General features: G+C 40.3%; 1 protein-coding gene across 1 annotated transcript in view; it reads right to left on the bottom strand.

Moving 5' to 3' along the window:
• Positions 1 to 15,907: 15,907 nt before the first annotated feature.
• Positions 15,908 to 26,985, bottom strand: part of RADX (RPA1 related single stranded DNA binding protein, X-linked) — a 78,632-nt gene continuing 67,554 nt past the window's right edge. Inside the window, exons 13-14 of the mRNA XM_080652374.1 lie at positions 19,832 to 19,999; positions 15,908 to 17,172 (exon numbers count right to left, since the gene is read on the bottom strand). Coding sequence (XP_080508500.1) covers positions 17,042 to 17,172; positions 19,832 to 19,999 — 299 coding nt within the window. The 3' untranslated portion in view covers positions 15,908 to 17,041. The remainder of the gene's footprint in view (positions 17,173 to 19,831; positions 20,000 to 26,985) is intronic.

The raw sequence follows: 26,985 nt of genomic DNA, 5'->3' as shown, positions 1-26,985 counted from the left end.
TGCTTGTTCATTTGAGCATAAAATTTAAGATGTCTGCTGATATTTCCAACTATCAGTCACCATTTGTCCACGCAGTTCCCCGCTAAGCAGAAGTTTGAAATTTCAGTTGCAAGCAGGTAACTGATCTCACCTCAAGCAACATAAGCTCTGAATACATCAGCTCTATTTCACTTCACTTATCTACATTCCCTTTTGCCTGCCCCTCCTCCAACTGTACACACACATAACCCTTCACCAAGACTACCTTAGTAATAAATAACACCATCAACTTTATTCTACATGTCAACTTATCAGGGTTGGATGACTTCCTGCACTGATATTCGCCCCCCCGCTCCCCTCCGCGCCTACTGTTCCAGCTAATGCACTTTCATAAACATGGAGTGGATTGGAACGAGGAACTGGACTCTTGGGAAGCCCATGTGACAATTCTGAAAGTCACCTCTCTCAGAATATCTAAAACACCAAACTGGTTTTCCAAGCCCTGTTGAAAAATGCTATCAACCAGTTTAGCCAGAAGTAAGTTAAGATCCACAATTTTAATTGCTAGGGCATTAGTGGAATTGATTTTACAATCCTTTGCCCTCTTATTTCTTTTTGGAATATTTTTTAATAGGCTCCCCAAGGTATATCTTCTGCCACATTGTTTATTCATTGAAAAGTAAACATATTTAAGTAGCAAAGATCCTTTCCTTTCAAGTAAAGTGACTTATCCATAGTAGGCACTCAGATATTTGTTGGTTGACAGATACTTATGAGTTGCTGCATTCCATTAATTTTTATGTTCCATGTGTTATACTCTAACAAGGTCATTCAATATTTAATTTTTGACATTTAGAATTTTAAATTCTATTTATTTTAACTACATAGACATATTTATTTATTTCAGTGCTTCCTTTATTGTAAGCTCTTTTTTTTTTTTTTTTTTTTAACCAGGAGTCATTGGACACTTGCAGCACTCGGACATTGCTATGGGGTCAACTGCTCTTAGCAAGTTGCTGGGGTAGGGAGATTTCAATGTGTGCCAAGGGCTGGTGAAGGAGTAGATAAATTAACAAGAAAACAAACGGAGATATCAGAAGTCTGATTGGGTCAAGAGTTAGCAAACTAGACAAGCAGGCATTAGGCTGTCACAGAAGCAGAAAGACACCAGGTCAAAAGGAGGGCAGGCACAATGGTAGTCTGAAGTCCAAGGAAAGTAGTCTGGAATCAGGAAGAATACTGAAGTCAAGGGGACAGGAAAAAAAATAGGAAAATAGGAGACATTGTTGAAGGAGATGATCAGTGGGGCTATTTCTTCCTCTTGCTTCCTGTCTGTTCTTAGGCATCTGAGATATTAATTTTGGAGTGGATCCTGCAGTTGGAAACAAAAAGTTAACACTACTCAGCAGAGGTGAAGTGTTCAAGGAATCTACACTTGAACCTAATGAATAAACCCCAACAGAAGCACAATACAAATGTAAACCTTTATAATATATTATAGCTGCCAATTATGTATCTGTGTATCTACTCCCCTACGGTACCTGGTATTAGTGGCACTTTTAAAATTATGTTTTTTTTTAATTTTAATTTTATTTTTACTCTTTTTAAAATTGATTTTAGAGAGAGCGAAAGGGAGAAGGAGAGAGATAGAAACATCGTTGAGAAACATGGATCAGCTGCCTTCTGAGTCCCCAACCCTGGCATGTGCCCTTACTGGGAATCGAACTGGCGACCTCTTGGTCCATGGGTCAACGCTCAACCACTGAGCCACAACGGCCAGGCATAGTGGCATTTTGCACATAGTAATCACTCAATAATTATTCATGAACTTGAACTGTAAAGTTTAAAGGTCTTGTGTATTAACTTATGGTCTATTTAAGAACAAATGTAAATAGTTTATTATTTTGCTATTAGTATTACCATTTTGATGTTAAAACTCATAATATAGAGAAAAAAAATGGCGGCGGAATAGAGAGAAGTGTCCTGAGCCTTGCACCAGAGCAGATAGAAAGAACAGCTGAGGGTTGCATGGGGAGTGTCTGTTGGTGAGTTAAGAGACAGCTATACTCCAGGAGAAGGTGGGGGACTGTGGGACAGGGCTCCCCTGACTGGGCAGCCCCCACTGCTACTGGGTTCCCTCCCGGAGCCACCAGCTCAGACGTGGAGACCGCGCAATCTTGAAGGGGAAAGTGGATGTTATTGGAAACCTGAAAATCTACAACTGCGGCACCCACCGAACAGCTGCAAACCCCAGAGCACCAGTCCCCAATTGGCGCAAACACGTGGATTCAGAGGAGCTCTACACTCCACCACGGAAAGGTCAGATTTTGCCCGGGGTAAGGTGAGGTCTCTGGTCCAGGCAGGACAGAGAAACGCATGCACTGTGGGAGCTGGAGGACCAGGGGAAGTCTGTGCCTAGAAAAGTCTGTGGCTGTTGGGGCTGGGGTGATCTGTGAATGTGGAAGGGGGTCCTCAGAACTGCTAACAGAGGGGATCTCTAAAAAGCAACCCATTTTGATCTGACGAAGAAGGACAGCCTAAACATTTTAAAAGTGTGCCGGATGCTTGGACACCCGGGGGCGGGGGGAGGAGGGGGAGGAATGCGCAGACTTACGCACAGCCCCAGAGTTCGCACACTCGCGCTTTCTCATCTTTAAATCCCTGATTCTGATTGCTGAGCCCAGTACATGGGATCACCCAGTTGGGGACACCCTAGGAGACTGCAGGGGAAAGTTGTTTTTCTGGAAACTGGGGATCGGAGCGGGGAGTGACTATTGGAGAACCAGCTCTGGGGCAGCCCACTACCACAAACCGGTAGTGAGTGCCACAGGGAAAGCAGGATCTAAGCACAGGCTAGAGAGGACCTATAGACCCGGAGGTAAATCCAGAAACACTGCCACCCAGAGGTTGAATCACAAATTGACTCTTGTGTAATCACAATTAAAGGAATACAAGAGAGTAAGACACACTGCCTGCTTAAAAATCAGGACTGGCTTACAACACTGAGGAGCAGAGGAATGCAGGGAACTGCAATACTGTCCTGACTGGGAAACAGGCGTGCCAAACAGAACATAGAGGAAGTGAATGACCTTCACTACTCCACATTTTATTTATTTATTTTTTATTTTTTTATTTCTTTATTTTTATCATATTTTACTTAAGAAACTAATTTTTTTTCTTTTTTCCTCACTTGATTTTACCGTTTTAATTATTACATTTTTATTTTCAATCAGTATTATTACTACTACGTACTATTTTACCTTTTTTTTAAAAATGTGTCATTTTATTTTCTCTTTATTTGACTTTGAGATTAGTGTTCTACATTCTATTTTCATCTCTCCTTTAGCATCATTCTACTCTATCTCAACTCTACCTTTATAACATCACTCTCTTCCTAATTTTTCCCCTTTTGTTGTCCTGTTTCTTTTACCCTTCTCCTGCTTTAGATTCTCCCTATTCTTTCTTTCTATCCCCTGTTAAAATTTCACCCTACTTATATATCTAATTTCCAACCCCCTGCTCCAAGTTCATATACACCTCTCTCTTCTCTGTCTTCATTATCCAAAAAATGGTTTTTCTCTCCGTCCTTTTGTTGTTTGCTTGAATGTTGATTATATCGATTTTTATGCTTGTTTGTGAGATTGTTTTGCTTATTCTGTTTTGTTTTGTTTTTTTGTTTGCTTTGTTTTTTGCTTCTGTTTTCCCTTGCCTCACTTGATATTAGTTTTTGTTTGTAGTTTGTATTCATCTGCAGGTACTTGTTGCTGCAATTTACTGGGATTAGTGGCTGTTCTATTGGAATTTTCTCCCCATATATATAGTTTGTTCCCCTTTTCTTTCTTATTCTCTTTCTTTTCTCTCTTACTTTTTTTTTCCTTTTCCCAATTTCATTTTGGCACTCCTTTCTTTTTTTTCTCTCTACTTCTTTCTCTCCTATCCCCTAATTTGCCATTTTCTGGTGGTCACCTTTATTTGAGGTTATTAATATCGTGAATACATTTCTGTTCAGTGCCTTGTGTGTTGTACCTGGTTGTGTTGTATTTTGTGCCTTTAAATCAATGCAGGAGAGAAAGAACTACATAACCAGACACCCGGAGAAGAGAGACCATGGGGAGACAAAGAAAGCCCACATAGGAAAGAAAAGCAGGCATCACCAGAAAAGGAAGTAAAAGAAATGGAGGCAAGCAACCTGTCAGAGAAAGAATTCAGAGAAATGATCATAAGGTGGCTGAAAATAATGGAAGACAAATTCAACAATATGAGTAAGAATGAAGAGGAAATGAAGAGGAACCAAGAAGAAATGAAAAATGACATCGCTGCTGTAAAGAACTCAATAGAAAGCTTCAAGAGTAGACTAGATGAAGCAGAGGACCGCATCAGTGAGCTAGAAGACAAGGTAGGAAAAAATACCCAAGTAGAGCATCTTCTAGAAAAAAATATTAAAAAGCAAGAGGAGAGCCTAAGGGAACTTTGGGACAACACAAAACGAAATAACATCCACATAGTAAGGGTGCCAGAAGGAGAGGAAACTGAGCAAGGAATAGAAAACCTGTTTGAAGAAATAATGACAGAAAACTTCCTTGATATAGGGAAGAAAAAACCCACACAAATCCAAGAAGCTCACAGAGTCCCAAGCAAAATGAACCCCAAAAGTCCGACACCAAGGCACATTATAATTAAATTGGCAAACACCAACGACAAAGTAAGAATCTTAAAAGCGGCCAGAGAGAGACAGAAAGTTACCTACAAGGAACCCCCATCAGACTAGCAACTGATTTCTCAACAGAAATGCATCAGGCCAGAAGGGAATGTAATGAAATATACAAAGTCATGCAAAGGAAGGGTCTGAATCCAAGAATACTGTACCCAGCAAGCTATCAATCAAAACTGAGGGGGAAATCAGGAGCTTCACAGACAAAAAAAGGACTAAGGGAATTTATTACCACCAAACCAGCAATGCAAGAAATGCTAAAGGGTCTGCTGTTAAAAAAAAAAAAAAAAAAAAAGAAAAAGAAAAAGAAAAAATGAAATAGGAAGTGAAGAAGGAACACAGGGGTAAAGAATAAAAATGGTGACAAATAAGTACTTATCAATAATAACTTTAAATGTAAATGGATTAAATGCCCCAATCAAAAGACATAGGGTAAGTGACTGGATAAGAAAACATGAACCATATATCTGCTGTCTACAAGAAACCCACCTCAGAAAAAAAGACACACACAGACTGAGGGTGAAGGGATGGAAAAAGGTTTTTCAGGCAAATGGAACTGAAAAAAAAGCTGGGGTAGCAATACTTATAACTGACAAATTAGATCTCAAAGTGAAGGACATAACAAGAGATAAGGAAGGCCACTTCATAATACTAAAGGGAGCAATCCAACAAGAAGAAATAACTCTGGTAAACGTATACGCACCCAATACAGGATCACCCAAATACATAAAAAAACTCCTGGAGGATATGAAAGGAGAGATTGACAGCAATACAATCATAGTAGGAGACTTTAATACCCCACTATCACCATTGGACAAATCCTCTAAACAAAAACTCAGCAAAGAAACATCAATCCTAAATGACTCACTAGACCAGATGGAATTAATTGACATCTTCAGAACATTTCACCCCAAAGCCACAGAATATACATTCTTCTCAAGTGCACATGGGACATTTTCAAACATAAATCATATGTTGGGTCATAGGCAAAGTCTCTTCAAATTCAAGAAGATAGAAATCATATGAAGCATCTTCTCAGATCACAGTGGCAAAAAACTAGAAATCAACTACAATAAAAACAATCCAAAAAAATCAAACACATGGAGACTAAACAGTATGCTATTAAACAATGACTGGGATACCAGAGAGATCAAGGAAGAAATAAAAAACATTATGGCAACAAACGACAATGAAAACACAACAATCCAAAATCTATGGGACACAGCGAAAGCAGTCTTGAGACGGACGTTCATAGCTCTACAAGCCTACTGCAAAAAACAAGAAACAATGGTAATAAATTACCTAACCCTACAACTCAAAGAGTTAGAAAGAGAGCAATAAGAAAAGCCCAGTGTAAGCAGAAGGAAGGAAATAATAAAGACCAAAGTGGAGATAAACGACATTGAGACAAAAAAAAAATAATACAAAAGAACAACAAAACCAAGAGGTGGTTCTTTGAAAGGATAAACAAGATTGATGAACATCTTGCTAGGCTCACCAAGAAGCAAAGAGAGAGGACCCAAATAAACAAAATCAGAAAAGAAAGAGGTGAAATAACAACAGACCCCACCGAAATACAAAGGATTGCTAAAAAATACAATGAACAACTCTATTCCAACAAACTGGACAACCTGGAGGAAATGGACATATTCCTAGAAAAATATAACCTTCCAAAACTCAATCAGGAAGAATCTAAACATCTCAATAGGCCAATAACTATGGAAGAAATTGAAGCAGTCATCAAAAAGCTTCCAACAGCTGAAACCGGTTTGGCTCAGTGGATAGAGCGTCGGCCTGCGGACTGAAGGGTCCCAGGTTCGATTCCGGTCAAGGGCATATACCTTGGTTGTGGGCACATCCCCAGTGGGAGGTGTGCAGGAGGCAGCTGATCGATGATTCTCTCTCATCGATGTTTCTAGCTCTCTATCCCTCTCTCTTCCTCTCTGTAAAATATCAATAAAATATATTTAAAAAAAAAAAAAAAGCTTCCAACAAACAAAAGCCCGGGGTCAGATGGCTTCACAGGGGAGTTTTACCCAACATTCAAGGAAGAACTAAAACTTATCCTCGTCAGAGTATTCCAAACAATTCAAGAGGAAGGAACACTTCCAAGCTCATTTTATGAAGCCAGCATCACCCTAATACCAAAACCAGATAAAGACAACACAATGAAAGAGAATTACAGGCCAATATCCCTCATGAACATAGATGCCAAAATCCTCAACAAAATTCTAGCAAATCAGATCCAGCAGTACATCAGAAAGATCATACACCATGACCAAGTAGGGTTTATCCCAGGAATGCAAGGATGGTACAATACCCGCAAATCAATAAATGTGATACATCACATAAACAAATTGAGAGATAAAAATCACATAGTCATATCAATTGATGCAGAAAAAGCATTTGACAAAATCCAACACCCTTTCTTAATAAAAACTCTCACAAGGTGGGAATAGAAGGATCCTACCTCAACGTAATAAAAGCTATATATGATAAACCCACAGCTAACTTCATACTCAATGGACAAAAACTAAAGCCATTTCACCTAAGAACAGGAACAAGACAGGGATGCCCACTCTCACCACTCCTGTTCAACATAGTACTGGAAGTATTAGCCATTGCAATTAGACAAGAAGAAGAAATAAAAGGCATCCAAATTGGAAAAGAAGAAGTAAAGCTGTCCTTATTTGCAGATGACAAGATATTGTACATAAAAAACCCAAAAGACTCCATCAAAAAACTAACAGACTTAATAAATGAATTTGGCAATGTAGCAGGATACAAATTAATGCCAAGAAATCTATGGCATTTCTATACACCAACAGTGAACTTACAGAAAGAGAGAATAAAAAAGCAATCCCATTTACCATTGCACCAAATAAATTAAGATACCTAGGAATAAACTTAACTCAGGAGGTAAAAGACCTATACGCGGAAAACTACAGGACACTGAAAAAAGAGATAGAGGAAGATGTAAACAGATGGAAGAACATACCATGTTCCTGGATTGGGAGAATCAACATCATTAAAATGTCCATACTAACCAAAGCAATCTATAGATTCAATGCACTCCCCATTAAATACCAACAGCATATTTCACACAACTAGAAAGAACTCTCCAAAAATTCATCTGGAATAAAAAAAGACCCCGAATAGCCACAGCAATCCTGAGAAAGAAGGACAAAGTAGGTGGGATCTCAATACCAGATTTCATGCTGTATTACAAAAAGCCACTGTTCTCAAAACTGCCTGGTACTCAAACAAGTACAGACATATAGATCAATGGAGAACCCAGAAATCGACCCAAATCACTATGCTCAACTAATATTTGACAAAGGAGGCATGAACATACAATGGAGTCAAGACAGTCTCTTCAACAAATGGTGTTGGGAAAACTGGACAGATACATGCAAAAAAATGAAACTAGACCACCAACTTACACCATACACAAAAATAAACTCAAAATGGATCAAGGACTTAAACATATGATGAGACACCATAAAAATACTAGAGGAATCCACAGGCAGTGGAATCTCAGACATATGCCGAAGCAATTTCTTCACTGATACTGCTCCTAGGGCAATGGAAACTAAAGAGAAAATAAACAAATAGGACTACATGAACATAAAAAGCTTTTGCACAGCAAAGGAGACAATAATAAAACAACAAGAAAGCCCACTGCATGGGAGAACATATTTTCCAATGATATCAATGATAAGGGTTTAATCACCAACATTTAAAGGGAACTCATGCAGCTTATCAAGAAGATAAACAACCCAATCAAAAAATGGGCAACTGATCTAAATAGACACTTTTCGAAAGAAGACAGAAGGAAGGCCAAGAGACATGAAAACCTGCTCAAAGTCACTAATCATCAGAGAGATGCAAATCAAAACAATAATGCGGTACCATCTCACACCTGTCAGAATGGCTATTATCAACAAATCAACAAATGACAAGTACTGGCGAGGATGTGGAGAAAAAGGAACCCTTGTGCACTGCTGGTGGGAATGCAGACTGGTGCAGCTACTGTGGAGAACAGTGTGGAGTTTCCTCAAAAAACTAAAAATGGAACTCCCATTTGACCCAGTGATTCCACTTCTAGGAATATATCCCAAGAAACTAGAATCACGAATCAGAAAGGATATATGCACCCCTATGTTCATAGCAGCACAATTCACCATAGCTAAGATTTGGAAACAGCCTAAGTGCCCATGAGCAGATGAGTGGATTAAAAAACTGTGGTACATCTACACAATGGAATACTACACCGCGGTAAAAAAGGAGTTCTTACCATTTGCAACAACATGGATGGGGATGGAGAGCATTATGCTAAGTGATATAAGCCAGGCAGAAAAAGATAAATATCACATGATCTCAGTCATTTGTGGAATATAATGAACAACATAAACTGATGAACAAAAATAGATCCAGAGACAGAGAAACATCAATCAGAACGTGAAACCTCAGGGAAGGTAGCCGAGGGTGGGGGTAAGGGGGAGAGATCAATCAAAGGACTTATATGCATGCATATAAGCCTAATCACTGGACACAGACAACAGGGGGGTGGGGTCATGAATGGGAGGTGGGGGATAATGGGGTAATAAGGACACCTATGTAATACCTTAATCAATAAACAAATTAAAAAAAATAAAACTCATAATAAAGCCTGTATCCACTAGACCAAAAAAACAAAACAAAACGAAAACCCAAAAACAAACAAAAAAAACCTATAAAATGGAAAACAGAAGTGTTATTATTGTTGAAACCATTAATTTGCTGATTGCTAATAGACATCTGTGATAAATTCAACATCATCATTCAAAATGCATATAATTAGCAAAGTCCTAGAAATTTCATTTAACCTTTTTCTACATTACTAAATTGTTTCTAAAGGAGACTTTTTTTTTCTGAAGTAGTTTAAAAACAGATTAGTTAGGAGTTAGTTAAATCCATTAGAAGTCATATTTGGTTAAATAATATTAACACACTAGTTTCAAATTTTCATATTAATGGAAACTAAGGAGAAAATAAACAAGTGAAACTACATCAAAATAAAAAGCTTCTGCACAGCAAAAGAACCCATCAACAAAACAACAAGAAAGCCCACTTCATGGTAGAACATATTTGCCAATGTCATTTCTGATAAAGGTTTGATCTGTGAAATTTACAGGGAACTGATACAAATTAACAAAAGGGAGATAAACAATCCCATCAAAAAATGGGCAAAGGACCTAAATAGACACTTTTCTAAAGAGGACATACAGAAGGCCGAGACATGAAAACAGGCTCAAAGTCACTAATCATCCAAGAGATGCAAATCAAAATGACAATGAGTTACCATTTCACACCTGTCAGAATGGCTATCATCAACAAATCAACAAATGACAAGTGCTGGTGAGGATGTGGAGAAAAAGGAACCCTAGTGCACTGCTGGTGGGAATGCAGACTGGTGCAGCCACTGTGGAAACAGTATGGTGTTTTCTGAAAAAATTAAAAATGAAACTCCCATTTGACCCAGTAATCTCACTTCTAGGAATATACCTCAAGAAATCAGAAATGCCAGACAGACAGGATATATGCACCCCTATGTTCACAGCAGCACCATTTACAATAGCTAAGATTTGGAAACAGCCTAAATGCCCATCAGCATATGAGTGGATTAGAAAACTGTGGTACATCTACACAATGGAATACTGTGCTGCTTTGAAAAAAGAAGGAACTCCTACCATTTGCAACAGCATAGATGGACCCAGAGAGCATTATCCTAAGCAAAATAAGGCAGTCAGAGAAAGATAAATATCACATGATCTCACTCATTTGTGGAATATAATGAACAATATAAAGTGATGAACAAAAATAGACCCAGAGACATAGAAGCATTGAACAGACTGTCCAAACTAAGAGGGAAGGCAGGAGAGGAGGAGGGGGTAAGAGATCAACCAAAGGACTTATATGCATACATATGAGAATAACCAATGGACACAGACAGTAGGGGGTGAGGGTATGTGCTGGGTGGTGGGAGCAGCTACGGAGAGGTCAATGGGGGAAAAAGGAGACTCATGTAATACTTTAAACAATAAAGAATTTCAACTAAAAATAATCTTCACATTATAATTTTTACACAAGTTAAATCATTATGTGCCTTAAAAGTGATGATGTTCCATAATACTTTGTAGCAATGCTTGTGTATTAAAGAGAACTTTATTGAACTATTTTTAATTTCTCTAGTGGTTGAAGTGCATGACTTTATGTGATAACCAGCATTATATGCCTTCTATATATGTGCTTCTTGTTTCCTTCAGTGACTTTCAGAGAGAGAGCTGTAACTTAGATAATTTTATATTTAAAAAAAATTTGCAGTTAAGTAAAATTTGTTTTGGAACAATAAATACCCGTCAATGTAATTTTTCTGTTAACTCTTAAGGGAAGTTGGAGGATGAGTGGTCTCGTGCTTATTCAGCTTTGGGAATTTTTGTCTGTAAAACACCTACATTAGACTCATTGGAAGTGTATTGAACATGAAAATTCCTGGATCCCACCCCCAGTCATCCTGAATCAGAGGAAAATATCTAGACATTCACATTTTAAATAAGTTCTCCAGGTAATTCTTATGTATTTTACAATTTAAAAACTTTAAATCGGACAAATAGTACATGACTAGTATAAGATCTAGTTTTAATTTTGATGAATTAGCTGCTGTCATTTTATTTAACCTCCTTGTTCAACTTCCAATCTATGAAGGTTTGATGTTTATTTGTAATTTAGGTGGTACTCTGAACATTTTTTAAGTATCTTAAAAACAAAAGGTTTTCACAGGCGCTGATTTTACAACTGCTAATAAATATATATCCCCAGGAAATAAAAACCTCTCTGGGACTTTTTCTTCATTTTCACAATAAAAGAGGTTGAGGATTAGAAAGTATCTATCAAGTCTCTTCTAGATCTGACATGTTAGGACTCTATGAAAATAAAAGTTGTTTAGAAAACAACAATTTTTAATTTTTCCTTCCTATCAGCACAATTAATGACGACATTGCACCTTGAGTAGAAGAAACTGTATATGAGGTAAGTTCAAAGTATTGGATAAAACTTGAGCTTTAATAAAACTAACAAGTGCTTGAATTAGTACTATAAACTGTGCGGTGCCAGCACAGCCAAGGGTTTGGTGAGCCTGAGAGGGGGTGGCGAAGGATGTAGAAAAGACAGACAAAAGAATAAGCTGGTCTAGGTGGATCTTCTGTGCCTGGCTGAGGCCACAGAGAAAAGATCCAGACTGCAAGCTGATGCTTTATTTTATAGTCAGAGGTAAACAAGGTAGTGGTCACCATAGTTACAGTGTTCTTGTGAGTTTCACTTGTTTTGGCAGCACTTGCTGCACCTCCCACAGCCCATTAGCTACCCAGGAAGGATCTAGGGAGCTTCATAAGGTCAAGCTTAATTATGCTAAGAGGGCTGTGCCCTCTAAACTGGGACTTGTTTGTGGCTTTTCCAACAGGTCAGTCCCAGGCTTAACCGTATAGCCGCTCCCTACAATAAACCATTGGTTTTCAAACTTGTCTGCACATTAGAATCACCTGGGGAGCTGTTAACAATCTTGATGCCCAGGCTACACCCCAAACAGAAACTTGGGGGTGACATCTAAGGCATAGTAAATTTTAAACATTAAATTTATTGGAGTGACACTGGTTAATAAGATTATATGTTTTAAACGTAGAATTCTATAATACATCACCTGTATATTGAATTGTCTGTTCACCACTCCAAGTCAAATCTTCTTCTATCACCATATATTTCATCCCCTTTACCCTTTACTATCACTCCACCTCCCTTCCCTCTGGTAACTACCATACTGTTGTCTATGTCTATAAATTTTTGTTTATTTATTCATTTGTTGCTTTCAGTTTTACATCTCACATATGAGTGAAATAATATAGTTCTTGACTTTCCCCTTCTGATTGATTTTGGTTAGCATGTTATTTTCAAGATTCATCCATGTTTTTGCAAGTAACAGTATTTCATCTTTACTTATGGGCTGAGTACTATTCCATTGTGTATATGTACATTGTGTATATATATCTTCTTGATCCAAACACCTATCAAGAGACACTTTGGATGTTTCCATGTCTTGGCCACTATGAATTATGCTAATCTCAGTAATTTCAAAAACTCTCCAGGTGATACCAATATGAAGCCAAGTATGAGAACCACTGCTATATAGAAACTGGATGGAACCGTTATTTTGCAAATTTTACAAATAAGTAAGTTAAGGCCAAGCAATTCAAGTGGCTTTTCTTAAAGTTCCACAGGGATTTAGGGATAGATCTGTGACTAGCTTTAAAATCCCCACAATCTACTTTTTATTTCTTAAATATAAAAGAAAGCAAAAACATAGGACTAGAAATGGTATCAACATAACAATATAAAAATTAGGAATAATATAGTGAGTGGTATGACCTGGACCAAGAAAGATGTTTATATTTAATGTTCCTATTTTGGAGACTTAGCACAAATATAATACAACTAGAGGCCTGGTGCACAGAATCTGTGCACTGGTTGGGGGGGGGGGGGTCCTTCAGCCTGGCCGGTGCCCTCTCACAGTCCGGGACCTCTTGGGGGATGTCTGCCTGTGGGGAGTGGGCCTAAACTGGCAGGCGGACATCCCTCTCACAGTCCAGGAGCCCTCACTCCTTACGACCCATCTGCTTGCTGCTCCTTACCGCTGAGCTCACTACTTCTTAGCACTGCCGCAGAGGTTGGAGAGGCTTCCGCCACTGCCACTGCGCTTGCCAACTGTGAGCCCGGCTTCTGGCTGAGCGGCGCTCCCCCTGTGGGAGTGCACTGACCGCCAGGGGGCAGCTCCTGTGATGAGCATCTGCCCCCTGGTGGTCAGTGCATATCATAGCGACCAGTCGTTCTGGTTGCACCTTAATGGTTGCTTAGGCTTTTATTATATAGAAATGACTTTACTCAAATGTAATCCCAAATAAGTGGAATCATAAGATAGTCCCCAAAGCTTCTTTTATTTACTAATTTTAAATCTTTTTCCTACAATTACTTTACTAAAAACAGTTTCATATTGAAATAAGCAGGACTAATTCATATTTCACCTCCCATTAATTTACCTGCAAATTCTTGGGTAGCAATGCTTAAAAGAGAAAAAAAGTAAGAAAATGTAACTGAAAAGATAACTAGTGAAATAGCAACCAGCTCAATTATAAAACATTTAAATAACTCAATCCTATCTAATAAAAGAATAATATGCAAATTGACCATCACTCCAACACACAAGATGGCTGCCCCCATGTGGTCAAAGATGGCTGCCCCCATGTGGACACAAGATGGCCACCACAAGATGGCCAGCAGGGGAGGGCAGTTGTGGGCAATTAGGCCTACAGGGGAGGGCAGTTGGGAGGGACCAGACCAGTAAGGGAGGGCAGTTGGGGGCGATCAGGCCTTCAGGGGAGCGCAGTTAGGGGTGACTGGGCTGGCAGAGGAGGGCAGTTGGGGGGAACCAGGACTGTAGGGGAGGGCAAATGGGGGGGGACCAGGCCTGCAGGGGAGGGCAGTTGGGAGGGACCAGGCCTGCAGGGGAGGGCAGTTGGGGGGGACCAGGCCTGCAGGGGCGGGTAGTTGGGGGCGACCAGGCTGGCAGGGGAGGGTAGTTGGGGGCAACCAGGCCAGCAGGGGAAAGCAGTTAGAGGTGACCAGGCCTGTAGGGGAGGGCAGTTAGGGGTGACCATGCCTGCAGAGGAGGGCAGTTGGGGGAAACCAGGCCTTCAAGGGAGGGCAGTTGGGAGGGACAAGGCCTGCAGGGGAGGGTAGTTGGGGGCGACCAGGCTGGCAGGGGAGGGTAGTTGGGGGCAACCAGGCCAGCAGGGGAAAGCAGTTAGAGGTGACCAGGCCTGTAGGGGAGGGCAGTTAGGGGTGACCAGGCCTGCAGGGGAGAGCAGTTAGGGGTGACCAGGCCTGCAGGGAGGGCAGTTAGGGGCAATCAGGCTGGCAGGGGAGCAGTTAGGTGTCAATCAGGCTAGCAGGGGAGTAGTTAGGGGGTGATTAGGCTGGCAGGCAGAAGCAGTTAGGGGCAATCAGGCAGGCAGGCAGGCGAGCGGTTGGGAGCCAGCAGTCCTGGATTGTGAGAGGGATGTATGACTGCCCGTTTAGGCCCGATCCCACCTGGATTGGGCCTAAACGGGCAGTTGTACATCCCTTGTGGGGTCCCAGATTGGAGAGGGTGCAGGCTGGGCTGAGGGACACCCCCTGCCCCATGCACAAATTTCGTGCACCGGGCCTCTAGTAATAATATAATTGGTTATAATCTACAGTCCATATTACCACATAGTTTCTAGATAAAAACATCAAATATTATTAGTGTCACCAGATAAGGGTTTCACATTTCTTAAAATCCCTTTTCTTAAAATGAAAATGAATGCAATATATTTATAACAAAGACATAAGAATGGCCGAGGGGACATATGCTAAGGTTCTTCTTTCAATAGTTTACCAAAGGATTTCAATGTGTATATCTCATGTGCCATATAACATTAGAAACTTCAGTGAGAGACTGTGGTCCCTGGTAGACTATGCAATATTTCATAATTTACTCATTGGCTTGTTAATATGAATGGGATGTCACAGTAGTATATTTGTGTTGACTTTGGAATTAATGAACCCATTGTCACTTGAAGATAAGTTCTTCTGTGGATAGTTTGCTATTCTTCTTAGGAAACTGCCACAGGAGCAATCTAATTTTGCAACATCCAGAAATAATGACACATATGTTTAACTCCAAATTTGGATAGAAATATCACTAGAATATAAAATAAATTGCCAGGGAATTTGCCTTTAAAAATTCTAAATTTAAAAAAAAGTTCATATTTCTCATTCAGTATGGGAACAGAAATTATACCTGTTAAAATGTGTGGTTTTGAAATCTCAGCCTGAGGTTTTAGTCAATAACTTCTTAAGTATTATTTTTCCCTTCCCCAACATTTATGTGGCACTAAAATTGAATTGCCTTATAAAGTTTATTATAACTAAATGCAAAAACCCAGCTTTTGTTTGACAAAACAACAATCTTCAACCCATATGGAAGAATCACATTGGCTCATTTAGTAAGTACATGTAGGTCTCTCATGACCAAAAATATATATGGAAGAAAGAAATTAAATCCATTCAAAATAAGATGGGTGACCAAAAAAGTTATTGCTTTTTAACGTCTTTAATAACATACTAAGAATTTTACCACAAGAAGGAGTCACAATTCTAATTAACATTTAAACACAAGTATAAAGAACAAAAGACCGAACACATTTATGGACAAACCGCAGCATCTGTCTTTAGGTTCATGAGCTGCCCAATACATTTTAAATGTATAGCATATGAAGTCACAGACCAATAGGGCTAGAAGGAAATCCCACAAATTAATAGCTTAACTATAATCAGATTCAACTTGATACAGAATAATTTTTAACTCGTGTTGGTCATAGATACACATAGATGTCAAATGTGGAAGGCCATTTACTAGTACATTTAAGATGAAGTATAATAGACAACCAGAATAAAATCAATGTCCTTAGTTACTGTTTTATAGTTTGAATATGAGCACTTAAAATGTTAATATGAGATAAAAAATTTCACTGTTTAAGCTCACATTACATGTATCCAAATTACAACTGAATACAGCAAAAATCTAGACATACTGTAGCCTCTGGCTTTAAAATAACAGACTGGTGAACACATTTAAAAATTCAAATGATATGAAGTCACAATAGGGAGTGAAAAACCTTAAGACAATTTAATTCATGCACATTGTACAGCTGACTAAACTAAAGAATGGGGCAACTAGACCATAACAATTATTGTGTGCTTTTGAAAATGATAGAAACTACCTTGGTTGTAAGAAATGCAGATTGACCATTTTAGAAGCATTTAATCTTCAAATTAGCAACTCAAAATTCCCTACTATAGGTGAATAAAAGTTGCAGGATGTTAAATGGCTATGAAGTTACTCTTCTGAAGTCAAGATGCCATATGCTGAGGCTTTAGAACAAATGTACAATTCACAAATAAGACATTGAACATAAATTATTAAAAGTCAAGATAATAGTCATATCGAAGTAAGATAAATTTTCTTGATACACATAAATTTTTCTGATTACTGGTTCAGTAATGAACTTAAAATGAAGTCTGTTAACTCCAAATACAAAACGAACATTAAACTATTTAACTTGGGAGCTTATGTAATATTCTTGCAGAAAAATAGTTATCAAAATTACCAACAAAATGATAGAATGTAATTAAGGCATTGCCCTATTTAACAATCTGTAATAATTCCATTTGCCAATTTTAAGGAGCATTGTCTGGTCTATAAATTTTATGCAAATAGACTTCTACTTTGTTGTTACCCAAATTACAGATATCCAAGATACAGATGATATGCACTCTATCCAGTTCAGTTACTGCTCTTATAATATCACCTAAAAATAAAAAGCAGATGATAAGTATTGTAAAATAATTAAATATTTACTTTTATTTAATATCACATAAGCTGATGTTTTTTTCTTACAATATTAACCCCGTCCTTCATCTTCCTCTTCCCTCTAATTCATCACACACATTCATTAAAGGTATAATGTAATAACTTCCACAGATAACAGTGAATACATCAAATAGATGCTGCCGATAATGTCAAGATATGGGCTGGTACTTTAAAGCCATATTTAGTTATTTTTAATTTTTATAGTGGAGCAATGCAAATCTACATATTTTCAAGGCAATAAAAAGAAACTTGTTCATAAAAAATGTTTAAAAAGATGACACCAATGCTATACTATGAGGCGCTGCATTACATTATTCTGTACTTATTTTTACCTTTCGGGTTGACCATTTTTACCTTTTAGGTTGACTTTTCACTTTGGAATTATGGAAGGAATGAAAAAGTTTTAAATCAGACAGATCTGAGTTCAAGTCCTAGCTGTTACCCATGCTAGTAAATCTGATTTTCAGTCTAATCAACTTTAAATATAGGAAAATAATGTTCACATTACAAGGTTCTTATTATTAGGGTTAGTCATAACTTATAAAAATGTTCAGGCACAGTGCATGGCACAAAGCTAAATTGACATGATATTTTCAATATTTTTTTATCTTAATCCTCACCTGAGGATATGTTTTCATTGATTTGAGAGAGGAAGGACGGAAGGAAGGAAGGAAGAGAGAGAGAAACATCAATTGGTTGCCTCCTGCAGGCACCCCAACTGGGGATTGAACCTGCAACCTAGATATATGCTCTGACCAGGAATTGAACCCAAAACCTTTCAGTGTGTGGGATGATGTTCCAACCAAGTGAGCCACCCGGCCAGGGCATATTATTAATAATCTTATGTGATGAAAAACAAAATAAATCACCTCAGTTTAGATTACCCTATCACTTTTCTAGTGATTTTTGCCCTTCATCTCCCAAATATTAACCAGATATTTTCATGTGACTATGTTAGTGACTATTTGAAGAATACTGGCACTAGAAATTAGTAGGTAGCTGAGAATTTTGCCTTGATATTCTTCAATAATAACATATACATATAACAGAAAACGTGACAAAAATGGATATCATATGAAGTAAGAAAATAAGTGTACAAATATTTAAAGTGCATATTAGGGCACTAATTAAGGAATCTGGAATTTTTGGAATTTTAAGGAGCTGCAATGTAGGAAGTAATACTGCATGTCAACTAATATTCATCTCTAAAATAGACTGTGGGAAAATAAAACACCCTCATCACATAAAATTAGCTATTCATGTTCAGTTTACAGTAAGCATTAATACCAAAAGTTACTTAATCATCAGGCACAGCTCATAAGACTTGTTTAAAAACAACATACACTCAAGAGTTTCATCAGCATAGAAAGACCATAGATAATAAAGGCTTTCTTAAAATATCTTTTAAATGTAATATCCTTATAAGCTCAATGAAACCTTCTAAAAACTTTACCACATGCTTAGGAAATAGAAATGACAAAGAAAGTGAATAAGGTAATCATGGACACATAATTTTATAGGTATATATAAATAATTTTGGTATATAGAAATGTTTGGCATATTATGTAGTAGCCTAAACAGTTGGTTGAAAGGTTTCACTATTGGAATTACATACACTCCTAGCACTCCTCAAGGAGTTTATTGCATAGCACTTGAATAAATAAACATTTATAAGAGAAAACAATTGTACTATGCTATACTATGGAGGTATTAAAATTTCAGGCAATTATAAGGTGAGAGGATAAATTGTCTCATCTGAGTTAAAAAGAGAGAAGATTAGAAATTTGCATTGCTCCCATGTGCATATACCACTTACTAGTAGGTCCAATACTTACATTCAGAATTGTATTATAAGAGAAAACTCTTGAGTTAAAAATTTTTTTTTTAGAGAAAGAGGAAGGGAGAGAGATGGAGAGATGGAAACATCGACCAGATGCTCATGCACGTCCCCTACTGGGGATCGAGCCTGAAACCTAGGCATGTGCCCTGACCGGGAATCAAACCAGGGACCTCTTGATTCATAGGTGGACTCTCAACCACTGAGTAACACTGGCAAGGCTGTAAGAGAACATGGTTAATGCCTGCCTGGAATAAAAACCATTAATCCATTCTATTTTATTTTAAATATATATTTTCACTTATAAGTCTTGGGGTACATTTATAAAATAATTCTTCAAACTATATTAAATGTTAGGGCTATAACTGTTTATATCAGGGGTGGGGAACCTTTTTTTCTGCCAAGGGCCACTTGGATATTTATAACATCATTTGCAGGCCATACAAAATGATTAACTTAAAAATTTTGTTGCTATGAAAAAAGCTCCTAGATTTATTGAATTTTGTGTCCCACCTGTGGTTGCCTTGGCAGGGCCAGACCAAATGATACGCCTGGCAGACCAGATGGTCCCCACCTCTGGTTTATATAAAAACATCTTAAGGTTAGGACTGTTTACAATATTTTTTCCTTTTTATTGAACATATTGGGGTGACACTGGTTAACAAAATTATACAGGTTTCAGGTGCACATTCTACAAAACATGACTATTTACAATACTAATTTTATTTTCTGAATGAAAAGAACACTGAGATGGTCATACCTGCAAGGGCTCTTGGACCTTGCATCCTCTCAGAATCAGTTACTTCCTGTGGATACACACAGCTGTAATTCATACAGGCTAATAATGTGTCTATTTGAGATGTTCGGATATCTTCTGGACAGTACAGGGGTAGAAATGCAACATCAATTGCTCTCTCATGGTTCAGACCTGTTAAAGAAAAACGACACTTTATTAAAGTTTAGTGGGTTAGTATATGGTGCTAATGAGGCCAAGTTGCTGATTTGATCCTAACATATGCCAAATAGCTTCGCACCTGTAAAAGACAGTTTGAGCCCTGGCCAGTGTGCTCAGTGGTTGGAGCATCAGTCCACACACTGAAGGGTTGAGGGTTTGATTCCCAGCCAAGGGCATGTGCTTGGGTTGCAGGTTCATTCCCCAGCTGAGTCCGGGCATGTGCAGGAGGCAGCCAATTGATGTGTCTCTCTCACATTGATGATCTCTCTCTCTCTCTCTCTCTCTCTCTCTCTCTCTCTCTCTCTCTCTCTCTTCCCCTCCCTCCCTCCCTCTCTCCTTTCCACACTATCCTCAGGTGAGGATAAAAAAAAGACAGTTTGAAAACTGTGGCCTAAACTCTTAGCTGTGCAAACATTTATGAATACATGCTATTGGTTGAAAGAGGAGACGGTTCAGTGCAGTCTTTCACCACTGCTGGAAATAACATTCCAAAAAATTTTCCCTACTGATGAAAGCTTGAAGGTTAAAATCTTAATATGCAGAGAATGGCCTAGTCACATAAATGAAGACTTGTATAGTGCTTTTTCATCATTCATGAGAAGACTATTGGTTCCCTTATTGCATTTGGACTTAAGGATATATGGTATGCTATGGTATGGTATGGTATGCACCATAATAACTAGGTCCAATCTGTCTTCAAATATATAAATGTCAATAACTTACTCTTAGGGCTATAAGAGGCTGCAGTAGAAAAGAAGCTATAGGGGACCAACCAAACTGAATCCTGACCTATTACTGTCATCTTTTTACATGGGTCAATGTCAGTTAGGGTGGACAAAAGACTTCCTAGAGGCAAGGGTCTGAAGGATGAATAGCTTTTAAGTAAACAGGAGGGTATTTCAGGCAGGGAATGGAGTAGCCAAAAGTATAGGCCAGAGTAAGGAGCCAATTGTGGCTGAAGCAAGAGTAAACACACAGAGCAAAACTATATGAATTCTATCTAGTTACCCAAACCAGAAACCTGGGAGCTATCCATAACTCCTCCCTTTCATTCTTCCATGATATTTGTCATAGTAAGTCCTATAGATTCTATGACCTTAATATCTCTCCTATTCATCCTTACAACGATTCTTAACTACTTAGTATGATCCAATGATGTGTAAACAAAGTCCTTCCTGTTGAGCTGTAAATTAATCCAGAAATCCAAGTCCATTATTTGCTTTTTATGGGCAAATGACACAAAATGCCATAGCTTTAATGTAACATATGACCAAGGGCTAAAGATTTGCAAGGAATTACTAAAATTTGGTTTTCATAAACTAAAATAGCCATGTTATCTAGAATTTACTGAGGATTCCAACTCAGTATTACAAGTATAGCTACCTCATGAATCTTAGCAATGCTGCAAAACCCTTGTAAACGTGCACATTCTGGTGTCTTATTTCCTTGATGCTAAGATTAAATTTAACTCTCAGATATACCATCAATTTAATTAGTATTTTATTTTATTTACTTAGTTTCTTAAATATAATTTTATTGATTTCAAAGAGGAAGGAAGAGGAGAGAGAGATAGAAACATCAATGATGAGAGAGAATCATTGATTGGCTGCCTCCTGCATGGCCCCTACTGGGGATCGAGCCTGCAACCAAGGCATGGGCCCTTGACCAGAATCGAACCTGGGACCCTTCAGTCCATAGGCTGATGCTCTATCCACTGAGCCAAACTGCTGGGGGCTAATAGGTATCATACCTAATAATAGACAAACATGTAAATTGACCGTAACTCCACTATGACCACAGCCAATCAGAGTGAGTATGCAAATTAACCCAACAAAGATGGAGGTTAATTTGCATATGCAGGTGCCCAGCAGCCTGGGTCCCGGGAACTTTCTCGGCACCCAGGTCACTCTGAGGTAGGCCCCGCATGGGTCCTGAGCAACCTGGGAAGGGCCTGAGCCAGAGGGCTCCTGGGCAGGGGCGGAGCCGGCGATCGGAGGGAGCTGGGGGGCCCCTGCCCAGGCCCCGAGGCTTTAGTCCTTGGCAGGGGTGGAACTGGTGATTGGAGGGAGCTGGGGGGCCCCTGCCCAGGCCCCAAGCTTCAGCCAGAGGCTTTGGGCCTGGGCAGGGGCGGAGCCGGCAATCGGAGGCGATTGGCGATTGGTGTGAACTATAGAGGAAACACCTTTTCTGACCGCTCATTGGCTAAGCTCCCTGTATGACACTGGTAATATTCTTAGTAACTTGGGTATAGGAATCCAAAAAGATGAGTTAGGGTTTTTCCACCACACTCCTGGAGAAAAAAAACGAAGGTCTGCTGCTGGAGGGCTAAGAAATGTCATATCCTGCCCTAGCTGGTTTGGCTCAGTGGATAATGCCTAGGCCTGCCGACCTCAGGGTCCGGGTTTGATTCTGATCAAGGGCATGTACCTAGGTTGCAGGCTCCTCCCTGGCTGGGGCCCAAGTCAGGGCTCATGCAGGAGGCAACCAATCTAAGTGTCCCTCTCACTTTGATGTTTCTCTCTGTCTTTCCCTTTCTCTTCCACATTCTCTAAAAATCAATGGAAACATATCCTCAGGTGAGGATAAAAAAAATAAAGAAATGTCATATCCTATGAAAGACACATCTTGAAAATGCTTAAAGAAAGCTGTCATTTTTTCATGATGAAAAGACTGGAGTCCATGTTGATGAAAACACCTTGGTGGCTGCGGTGACTGGCAGTGGCTGCAGCAGCAGGGTGATGGGGCTGGTGCCTTCCCCTGATCAGCCAGGTCGCCTCCCACAAAGGGAGGCCAGACTGCGGCTTAGGCCCGCTCCCCGTGGGTAGGACATCCCCTGAGGGCTCCCAGTGTGTGAGAGGGGCCAGGCTGGACTGAGGGACCCCCCCCCCAGTGCATGAATTTCATGCACCGGGCCCCTAGTTTTAAATAAAAAGCAAACACTGCATTCAATGCATCCATTGACCATAAGATGCAGTCCAACTTGCAAATGTGAAAGAAAGAAAATATGCTTTGAAATTGAGAAAATATCTGAAGTTGTAAATCCTGATATTTTCAGGAAGGTAGCTTTATTATCAGCATGTCATTGATACTACTTTCAGTTGATTCCTAAACTGTAAATTAAGGTGATTTAGATTCTATATTATTAATAACACTAGATGCCTGGTGCACAAAAATTTGTGCACTCGGGATCGGGGGGGATGGGGGGGTGGGGTCCCTCAGTCTGGCCTGTACACTCTCACAGTCCAGGAACCCTCAGGGGATGTCCACCGGGGATTGGGCCTAAGCTGGCAGTCAGACATCCCTCTGGCAGCCCGGGAGCCACAGTCGGACATCCTTAGTGCTGCCGAGGAGGCGGGAGAGGCTCCCGCCACTGCCACTGCACTCACAGCCATCAGCTTGGCTTGTGGCTGAGTGGAGCACCCCCTGTGGGAGCACACTGATCACCAGGGGCCAGCTCCTGCATTAAGCGTCTGCCCCCGGATGGTCAGTGCATGTCATAGCGATCGGTCATTCCTGTTTGTTCCCCTTTTAGGGTCAATTTGGATATTATCCTTTTATTTTTTTATTTTTTTTAAAATAAATCTTTATTCAGATTATTACAATTATTTCTCCTTTTTCCCCCCATAGCTCCCCTCCACCCATTTCCCACCCCACCTTCTGCCCTTACCTCCCCCCAACTGTCCTCATCCATAGGTGTATGATTTTTGTCCATTCTCTTCATGAACCCACCATACCCCTTTCCCCCTGAGAATTATCAGTCCACTCCCTTTCTATGCCCCTGATTCTATTATATTCACCAGATTATTCTGTTCCTCAGGTTTTTAATTCACTTGATTTTTAGGTTCGCTTGTTGATAGATATGTATTTGTTGTTCATAATTTTTCTCTTTACTTTTTTCTTCTTCCTCTTCTTTAAGAATACCTTTCAGCATTTCATATAATACTGGTTTGGTGGTGATGAACTCCTTCAGCTTTTTCTTATCTGTGAAGCTCTTTATCTGACCTTCAATTCTGAATGATAGCTTTGCTGGGTAGAGTAATCTTGCTTGTAGGTTCTTGCTATTCATCACTTTGAAAATTTCTTGCCACTCCCATCTGGCCTGCATAGTTTCTGTTGAGAAGTCAGCTGACAGTCGTATGGGTGCTCCCTTGTAGGTAATTAACTATTTTTCTCTTGCTGCTTTTAAGATTCTCTCTTTGTCTTTTGCTCTTGGCATTTTAATTATGATGTGTCTTGGTGTGGTCCTCTTTGGATTCCTTTTGTTTGGGGTTCTGTGGGCTTCCTGGACTTGTAAGTCTATTTCTTTCACCAGGTGGGGGAAGTTTTTGGTCATTATCTCTTCAAATAGGTTTTCAGTATCTTGCTCTCTCTCTTCTTCTGGCACCCCCATAATTCTGATGTTGGTACACTTGAAGTTGTCCCAGAGTCTTCTTACATTATCTTCAACTTTTTGGATTTTTTTTTTTGCTTTTTGCTTTTTCGGTTGAGTGTTTTTTGCTTCTTTGTATTTCAATTCTTTGACTTGATTCTTGTGTTCCTCTATTCTGTTTCTGGGTCTCTGTATAATATTTTTTATTTCAGTCAGTGTATGTTTAATTTCTAGTTGGTCCTTTTTCATATCTTCGAGGGTCTCGTTATATTTATCGGCCTTTTCTAGGATATTCTTAAGAAGTCTTATAACTGTGGTTTTGAATTCTATATCCAGTCGTTTGTTTTCCTCCATTTCTTTCGTTTGTGATCTGATTCTTTGACCCCGCATTTTCACTGATTCCCTGAGTTGGTAAGGTAGATATTTGTGCTAGGTTTCCAATATGGCCCAGTGGGTCTGCTTCCCCAGTTAACCTGAGGTGGACACTCTTGGTGCACCCCTTTGTGGACTGTGTGTGCAGCCTTGTTGTAATTAAGTCTTTATTGTTGTTGGTATCACTGGGAAGAATTGACCTCCAGGCCAGTTGGCTGTAAGGATCAGCTGTGTCAATGCTGGGAGAAGTTCGGTACTGGAGACAGCCTTATAGGATTAGACTTGCCAAATTGCAATAGCCTCTGTGCTCAGCTTGGATGGGGTGGAGTCTCAGTCTTGGCTTCCTGTCAGCCTTGCCCTTGCGCGCATGTGCGCTTTCAGTCCTCCGCCTTCCCCAGCTCGAGTCTCCGCCCGAGAGTCCAGACTCCCCCCACAAGAGCGTGGGTCCCCAGGGGCTCGCCTGGAACTGGGGTTCACTGCAGTCAGAACTGGGGCTCAGTGCAGTCAGAATCCTCTGACTCCCTTCCACTAGGGAAAGCCTGTGGCAACCTCCGCAGCCTTTGTGCGCACTGGCGCGCGCGGCGTGCGCACTTTCAGTCCTCCGCCTTCCCCGGCTCCCGAGTCTCCGCCCGAGAGTCCAGATTCCCCCCACAAGAGCGTGGGTCCCCAGGGGCTCGCCCGGAACTGGGGTTCACTGCAGTCAGAACTGGGGCTCAGTGCCGTCAGGAGCCTCTGACTCCCTTTCACTTGGGAAAGCCTGTGGCAACCTCCGCAGCCTTTGTGTGCACTGGCACGCGTGCGTGCGCTTTCAGTCCTCCGCCTTCCCCGGCTCCCCAGTCTCCGCCCGAGAGTCCAGACTCCCCCCACAAGAGCGTGGGTCCCCAGGGGCTCGCCCGGAACTGGGGTTCACTGCAGTCAGAACTGGGGCTCAGTGCAGTCAGAATCCTCTGACTCCCTTCCACTAGGGAAAGCCTGTGGCAACCTCCGCAGCCTTTGTGTGCACTGGCGCGCGCGGCGTGCGCACTTTCAGTCCTCCGCCTTCCCCGGCTCCCGAGTCTCCGCCCGAGAGTCCAGACTCCCCCCACAAGAGCGTGGGTCCCAGGGGCTTGCCTGGAACTGGGGTTCACTGCAGTCAGAACTGGGGCTCAGTGCAGTCAGGATCCTCTGACTCCCTTCCACTAGGGAAAGCCTGTGGCAACCTCCGCAGCCTTTGTGCGCACTGGCCCGCGTGCGCCTTCAGACTTCTGCCTTTCCCAGCTCGAGTCTCCGCCCGAGAGTCCAGACTCCCCCCATAAGAGCGTGGGTCCCCAGGGGTTCGCCCAAAACTGGGGTTCAGTGCAGTCAGAACTGGGGTTCAGTGCGGTTGGAGGCTTCCTTCCCCCTTCCGCCAGAGAAAGTCAGCCAGGCTCTCAGCCGCCCTTCCTCTCTGCGCGCACAAAGCCCCTTTGCCGTACCTCCAATTCTCTGTGAGCTTTTCTCTTTCCTTCTAGTTGTAGAATTTTCACTCAGCCAGCTTTCCTGTGGTTCTGGATGGTGTCCGTTCTGTCTTTTAGTTGTAGTTTTGAAATTGTTGTGCGAGGCAGCAGTTTAGGTGTTTACCTATGCCGCCATCTTGGTTTCTCCGTCTATCCTTTTATTATATAGGATTTGTGAGTTCTTTGGTTAGAACTAGAATTCAGAGTTTTGTTAGAGAAATAAACAGGGTTCCTACATATGTTTGTTTTCTCTGTAATAGAAAACTAAGGAGACATAATTTCTATGGCCTGACTTCAACCTAGCCAGAAAGTAGGACTAGAAGATATCCAAATTTCTTCAAACTCTAAAATATCTCATCAGGAAAAAAATCCCTTTTTTCCCTTCTTGCCAGAAAGCAGACATAAAATTGCTACCAATTGATAGAATTTTGGTTATTTTCAAGTACCCAGTAATACCTACTTTTTGTTTTCTTTTAAATATTCTGTTTTGTTTTAGCCATACATGGCTTATTTTTCACTGTCTTTTATCACTGTTAACCACCTTAAGTCATTGAAAACAGGCAAGATATAAAACAGTATAATTCTAATATGGATTAGAAGTGGTTGGGAAGAATAATAAATTTGCCTTCTTCACATTTGATTCTTGCTTTTATGTGGTACATAGCAAAAGCCTCAAAGGTTTACAGTTATTTGTAAGATAGCTGAGATGTTTAATGAACCAGTAACATGTCAAAAAGAAGAAA

The sequence above is a fragment of the Plecotus auritus genome (assembly GCF_963455305.1).
Source record: "Plecotus auritus genome assembly, chromosome: X".
NCBI classification, from domain to species: domain Eukaryota; kingdom Metazoa; phylum Chordata; class Mammalia; order Chiroptera; family Vespertilionidae; genus Plecotus; species Plecotus auritus.
This window is presented reverse-complemented; position numbering and strand designations above follow the sequence as displayed.